This window comes from Otolemur garnettii, unplaced genomic scaffold, assembly GCF_000181295.1.
Source record: "Otolemur garnettii isolate 467f Iridium unplaced genomic scaffold, OtoGar3 scaffold00128, whole genome shotgun sequence".
NCBI lineage: Eukaryota > Metazoa > Chordata > Mammalia > Primates > Galagidae > Otolemur > Otolemur garnettii.
In genome coordinates, this window is record NW_003852523.1 from 2,181,108 (window position 1) to 2,188,468 (window position 7,361).

The following is a 7,361-nucleotide window of genomic DNA, read 5'->3' on the forward strand; positions in this document are numbered from 1 at the left end:
GCACACGTGAGGCCGACCCCGGGCAGACATGGACCAGATGCTGAGGATACAGGCACACGTGAGGCCGACCCCGGGCAGACATGGACCAGATGCTGTCTACAAGGCAAGGGAAGAGGCGCCAGAGGAGCCAGCCCCTCTGCCCCTTGGCCTCAGATCTCTCGCCTCTGGGGCTGGAAGAGAATCAATGTCTGTGGTTTAGGCCGCCCAGTGTAAACGCCACCTGTTGTGACCTTTTCAGAACTAGGGAGAATCTGAACGCACCTGTTTCTGTGGTGTGAGTTAGCCATCAGTAGTTCCCTCAGGTTAAAGAGAAAACCAGAAATGTGGAAAGGCCGAGCTCCTTCTCTTCCCCCACCGCCGTGTTTCCATCGTAATCTTGGCTGCATTTCACCTGAAAGACTAGTAAAAAAAAAAAAAAAATTTGGTTTGGGCGGCGCCTATGGCTCTAGGAGCAGGGCGCTGGCCCCATATACCGGAGGTGGTGGGTTCAAACCCAGTCCCGATCAAAAAAAAAAAAAAAAAAAAATTTGGTTTTCTCTCTGTAAACCCATAGATGTCACTTACTGACAGCAGGGTGGTGTCGTCTGCCTGGGGAGCCGCAGCGGGGTGGGCAGCCCCGCCTCACCTCAGGAAGAGGAAACCGACTGATGTTTCCTGTGTTAACTCCAGACAGCGGCCGGGGCCCCTGCCACTCTGAGCGGGGCAATTTGGAGCGAGAACTCGAAATGGCTCAAATATGATATTCTCAGCCCACTAGTGGTCAGCTCCAGTTTGCATTTCTTACCTGCTGACATCTGACACTGTGGTAAGATTTGGCCTGGACTGCACACTAGGGGTCCTCAGATCACGGGACAGGTCACAGTGGCATGAAAAGAGAAAGGATAACTTGCAAACATTGGAACAAATCAAATCAGACAGCATGAGGGCAGGGAGTGGCCCGGGCATGTGGCTGGAGGACGGGCCAGGCAGCTGAGAGGCAGGAGGAGGAACGCCACCCTTCCTGGCATGAGACAGGCCTCAGGACAGGTGCGGGGACCAACTGGTGACTGTGCGAGGACTGGGGGCCTGGAAAGAAACACGAACACCGACGCCTGGCTGGACTTTCACAGCTGAGAAAAGCGAGTCACAAGAATATGTCCTTTCTCTGAGAACCGTTTCCAGGTTTAATGAAATTTGAGGCAAAATCCCAATGAGAGCATTAGTTAGAACTTCAGCACATGCATGGAAGAATCTGGAAGAATCAACAGGAGAGAAGAGCCAAGAAAACTTTGAAAAATACAAATAAAAATAATGAAAGGAGATGCTTACCCTGCCCACCAGATAAAACGCGCTCTAAATCTGTAATACTGCACTCCTGGCTTGGGAAACAGGAAAAGCAGATGGGGGACAGAACAGATGTCAGAGGGCAGGCCTGCATCCTGGAAGGCCAGGCAGACACCGGGAAGAAACGGGTATAAAATAAACAGTATTTTTCATCCCCTTACCTTGTGCTCTGAAAATGATTCGTAGCAGACTCAAGGATTAAGTGGAAAAGGAAAATCATTTTTAAGAGATATCTAGGCCAGGCAGGCTTGGAACCCCAGCACTGTGGGAGGCTGAGATGGGTGGATTGCCTGACTCAGGAGTTCAAGACCAGCCTGAGCCGGAGTGAGACACCCATCTCCACTAAAAATAGAAAAACTAGCTGGGCGTTGTTGTGAGCACCTATAGTCCCAGCTACTCTGGAGGCTCAGATAAGAGGATTACTTGGGCTCAAGAGTTTGAGGTTGCTGTGAACTATGATGCCACGGCACTCTACCCAAGATGACAGAGTGAGACTTGGTCTCTAAATAACTAAGGTATCTGTTTAAAGGGATGCGTTTCCAATTTGTGGCCTGGGGAGAGCTTTGGAAGCTCAGAAGAAATAGAAGGTGCCTCAAAGCAAGACTTCACAGATCTGTCTTTAATAGCAATTATTAAGGGCTTAAAATTTAAGATGTTTGTTAAAATTCATAAAGAACATCCCAACCCACAGAGCAAGATCCGAGCAGCAGCCCATTAAAAGTCACCCACTGGAGCCCGTTACCTGCCTGCACACCATTGCTGACCGTGGGGCTGGCGCTCTGGCCCCAGCTGACTAGAGTCTGACTTCCACCCTCCACTGACGAGAGACCCTCCGTATTCTTCATGCACAGAGACATCAGCCAAAAATTGCTAAGCAGACGCAAAGGCTCTGAGAGAAAAAGGGGCTGAAGAACACAGGAGAGGACTGGACGGCAGCAGGCAGGCCCGCTCCCCTGGAATAAAGGACTGCACAGAAGTGAGGCCCCATTGCCCTCTCTTGAATTAGAAAAGGTATTTTTCTTTTGATACAAAAACACTATTAACACCAGTGAGCGCACGACTTGAGTGTACTTCTTCAAAGCAAGTGAAAGTAAAACTTTCTAGAAAGCAAATCAACAAGGTGTCTGAGAACCTCAGGAACAGTCTTACCCTGTGGCCCAGGGGAGCTCCTCGGGATCCCATCCTGAGGAAGAGGAATTTGGGATGTGTATACAAAGGAATTATTTGCTAGTTGAAAAAATGGAAGTAACCCACATCTCTGACAACTAGGGAAATAGTCATACAAATTATAACACATGTGTATGTTAAATATTATGCAGTCATTAAAATGTTTTCAGATAGTTCCAGTGGTGTTGGTGTGTGTGACCGTGTGTACACTGGTTTACAGCCATGTAGAATAAATACATACCTCTTGCCTCCATCCTGCTCCCTCTATAGCTAGGCCTCTGCTGTCCCTCCCTCCCCAGCCAACTTAACTTTCACATCCAACCCTTGTGCTCACTCCCTTGAATGTCCAAAACTCTCTTGTCCCTTCTGCTGCCCAGATTCACCTGCCCAAGCCCTAATCCAGGGGAAAGTGCTGCAGGGAAACCCCCCATGCTGCTGGGTCTCACCTGCCTGCAACGTCCCCCTCTGCCTCATCCGTGTCCACTTCACCTCCCTCGGGCTTTTTCAAACGGCACCTGCATCACCTGAGAGTCTCCATCTGTCCCCCTGCCCTCACCTGGTCACCCCAACTTGTATTTTCACCCTCCACGTGACTATGCAAATTGCTTTTCCTTTGAAAAAGTGGCTCAAATTCAGAAAGATCATAAGGAAATAGTTCTTCTTCTTAAATCTGTTTTCTCCACATTTCTACCATCAATTAGAAATGAACTGTCCTGAATTCTTGCAATAGAATTGGAAATTCAAAATGCTAGGACTAGCTGAAAGCAAGAGCAAAGTATTAGAAAATATGAGTCGGGCAGTGAACTTTTCACACCTAGTGCCAGCCAGAGAATAGAGCAGTTTCCAAAGGTCTGTCCCTTGGGCAAACGCATCATTAGCTGTTCCAAGGAGGGTTGTGTGACCCTTGGTTCTCTTTCTCTCCACTAGCCACCAGCTGTTCTTACAGACCACTCACTGTGGGGCCCTCACTGCTTTCCTGTTGTAAGCAGAGGGCGCCCCAAAGACAGAGGGACAGAGACAGAAAGACAGAGAGATAGAGAGAGATTTATTTGAGGGAATTGACTCAAGGTTGTGGACCTCGCAAGTCCACAATCTGCAGGTTGGAGATGGTAGGAAAAATTGATATTACACGTCAAGGGCAAAGATGGTTGAAAGCAGAATTCCTCCTCTCCCTGGGGGCCTCAGTGTTTAAGGACCTTTCACTGATTGGACAAGACCTCTCCCTCATGCAGGGTCAACTACTCTTCTCAAAGTCTACCAATTTAAGGGTTAAGCTTATCCAACAGTGAACTTCACAGTGAACTCTAAAGTAACACATGATCAGATATCTGTGCACCATGGCTGAGCCAATTCAACACCAAAACAATCAAGCAACACAGATAGTGAGAGCAGTAATGACACAACCACACACAACACACCTATTGTGTCCTGAACACTTGGCACACATGGCTTCATTTCGTCCTCAGTCACCTTCTCTGCCAAGGTCATCTGCCCTGGACTTTCTCAAACATAGACATGACCAGATATTGTGTTTCTATGGCAACAACCTCTCATTGGCTTCTCTGCTCACGGCTTTGATTTTCTTCCTCCAAAGGACGTACACCTTCAGTCTGGCCACGGACTCGAGCTCCAGAAAGGACGGTGAGGGCGGCAGCAGACATGACTTGGAGTTTCATCCTCCACAGACGTCGAGGAGTTTCAGCAGCATACAGGCTTTGCAGGTAATAGAATTCTTTTTTTAAAAGTAAACTGAGCAAAGCCACATCTTGCATTAAGTCCTGGTGGACAAGCCTCCTGGGTGCAGCTTCTGTTTCATAGACAGAACAGACCAGCCATGGGTCCCACCAGAACTGGGGCACAGAGGGCCTCGCCCTGATCCATCTGTCCTGGGCAGGAGGGAGTCCCTGTCTGTGCTCCTGAAGGCAGCTGAGTGCCCTGTCTGTGCTCCTGAAGGCAGCTGAGTGCCCTGTCTGTGCTCCTGAAGGCAGTTCCAGTCATGACGCGAGGACACTGGGCAGGGAAGAGGCAGGGCCCAGAATCCCAAGTTCCACCCAAATCCCTCATAAACAAGCCAAGCGACCCCCAAGGAAGTCATCTTCCCCGGGGCCTTGGCTTCTCATCTTTGGCACAGGACCGGGCAAGGTGAGGAGAAGCAGCCTGTGCTCCATAACCCAGACGCACTGCGGCCTGGGGGCCAGGGGCCGGCACGGAGTGACCTGGAGCCCTGCCACCCCTGAGTAGCATGTGTAGGAGGGCAGGCTGCCCCTCCCTGGAGGCAAACAGCGATGCCGTGTCCCCCGCCCGGGCACCGTCTGTGTGGTGGGAAGGTTGGTTCTCTGAAGTTTTCCTCATGAGTAGAGGCACCTGCATCTGACCCTGGGCAGTGGAAAGGCCTCACTGACCCATGTGGTTTCCAAACTGGCTCTCTCTGCCCTGCCACAGACACACGTGTTTTGTGAACATCTCTCCTCCCAGACCCTCCCTGCTTTAGGGATCTGAAAGATGGGGCTGGGACCTCAGTGGGGAGCACACAGGAGCCTACAGGCACATCAGATTGCTAGGGTGACGTGGGACGTCCCGTGTCCACCACAGGCCAGGTCCTGGTGCACAGAGGCTGCTGCTGCCCAGGACTGGGGTGGGGAGCCATGGTCTGGCTCATTCCAGAGTCTGCAGAGCAGGCCTTGGGGCCTGGTCTGGGAGGCTCCCTCCACAAATAGCAGCAGGACCAAAGGGCCCTTTGGGAACTTGTTACTGAGCACCCAGAGGCCAAAGCTCACCCCCTGCTGCAGAGTGAATTGCACTCCAGCAAAACTTCTCTATTGCGTTCCTCACCCCAGTGCCTCAGAATGTGACTCTGCTTACACCTGCACCATTAGGGGGTGATTAAGTTCAAACAAGGTCACAAGGGTGTCCCTCATCCAGTCTGACCAGTGTCCTTGTAAGAAGAGGAGACAAGGACAGAGACACACAGAAGGACGGCCTGTGAGACACGGGGAGGAGGTGCCGTACACACGCCCAGGAGACCCAGTCTGCTGCCCCTGACCTCAGACTTCCCGACTCCAGGGCTGGGCGAGAGTCCTCAGTCTGCAGTCCTTGGGCAGCCCTGCTGACTGCCATGCCCTTCCTCCCTCCCCCAGAGCCCTTCTGCCCCCTGAGGCAGCCTGCAGGCTGGGGTGAGCTCAGCCCAAATAGCAGCTAAGCATGGGGCCCTGGATGCTGCGAAGGCGGCAGGACCCTCCTCACCACCTGCAGAGAGGGAGGTCCAGGGTCTCGGGGCTCCTGCCTGGAGGGCCATAGACCCACCAACCATGGAACAGACAAAGACGGAGCTCCCTACACCCAGGCTCCAGAGAGAGCAGGCCCAGGAGGGCTCTGCCCAGGATGCAGAGGATGCTGGAGTGGGAGCCTGTGGCTGAACTCAGTGGCACTCTGGGTGGATGAAAACAAGACTGTGTCCCTGTGAACTGGCCCTGCACTGTGTCTGACTTTGTCCCCCCCATCAGTAAGAATAGAAACTGTGGCAACAGGCCTGGTGTAATGCATCTGTGGGAGACCAGAGGATGGCCCTGGAGACGGGAGGTCCTAAGCCCTGGAGCTTTTGCATGTGACCTTGTACAGAAAAAGAGACTTTGCAGATGGCATTGACTTAAGGATCTCAAGACAGGGTGATTTACCTGGGCCGTCCAGCTGGATCCTAAACCCAGTCATGAGTGTCCTCACAGGAGAAACCAGAGGGGAGAAGGGAGGTGGTGTGATCCCAGAGGCAGAGACTGCAGTGACGCAGCCACAGGCCCAAGCGCCTGGGGCACCTGGGGCTGGAAGATGCAGAGTGGGGCCTTCGGGATGGCCGCCTCTGAGGGGCGGAGCCCTCTGACCCCCTGGCTTTGGACTTCCGGCCTTTGGAACTAAGAGAATCAATCTCACTGCTGTTTGCCACCAGCTAGGGGTGACAGCCCTGGGACACTTGGGCAGCCCATCTGTCTGGAATCAGTGCCGCCCTCCCCATTCCACAGACCCCCACCCCCAGGGCTTAGTCCCTCTGTTCCCCACAGACCTTTCTCTCACTTTATCATTATATTCTTCTTGCAAAGTTCAAAGTATCAGAGTTCACATGTCTGGGCTCTTCAGGTAAGAAAATGCCCCAAACCCCAACCTCAGGCTAGTGCAGTGACTCGGAGCGTCCCTGGGAGACTGAGTCTCACGCACCTGTGTGCTTTTCACCTTCTGGCAGACCTGCCCTGGCATCTGCAAGGGGAAATGACTCTTGGTATTAGCATGGGCAATCTTTTCAGGAACATACTTCAAAGTTTTGAGACGGAATGATAAACCTTCCCCTTGGAGCTCTGGCCCAGGAGGAGAGTGTCTGTATCCAGAAGCAAACCTCCGCAGTCCTCCAACAGGAGGCAACAATACTCCCTCGGCCTTGACTGCACCCACGGTGAAGACCCAGCCCCGTGGCCCTGAGAAGGTGCACCTGGAGATGGCACATATGCACTTGTCCGCTCACAAATGGCACGGTTTATACACATGCCGAGTGCAGTCAGTGCCATCGAGATGGTGAAGTCCCCTCAGCAGCCCAAAGTCCTGCTTTGTCCAGGGTCAGTGTGGACGAGTGGGGCGCAGGCTCAGGATACCTGTGGGGCAGGTCCGTTTGCCCCAGCCTGCCTTCTGGAGTCCCCTTCCTGGCAGTCCTGGCCACTCTTGCTGGAGGAAGCATCTGCTTAGTGCGGGAGCAGATCCAGAGGGCTGGTCGGCATCAGCCCGGCATGTCTGATATTAAAGGTATCTGCAGTTCCCTCTCTGGGGTCCGGGGAGTCAGGGCGGTCTGTGCAGGACCATCTTCTTGGTTCTTTATCAGGAGTGAGTCTCAT

General features: G+C 52.7%; 1 protein-coding gene across 2 annotated transcripts in view; it reads left to right on the forward strand.

The window, feature by feature from the left end:
• The window catches only part of UBASH3A (ubiquitin associated and SH3 domain containing A), a 35,303-nt gene that overhangs the window by 14,063 nt on the left and 13,879 nt on the right, over positions 1-7,361 (forward strand). For both annotated transcript variants that reach the window (XM_003798071.2, XM_003798070.3), the window contains exon 7: positions 4,085-4,211. In XM_003798071.2, coding sequence (XP_003798119.1) covers positions 4,085-4,211 — 127 coding nt within the window. The remainder of the gene's footprint in view (positions 1-4,084; positions 4,212-7,361) is intronic.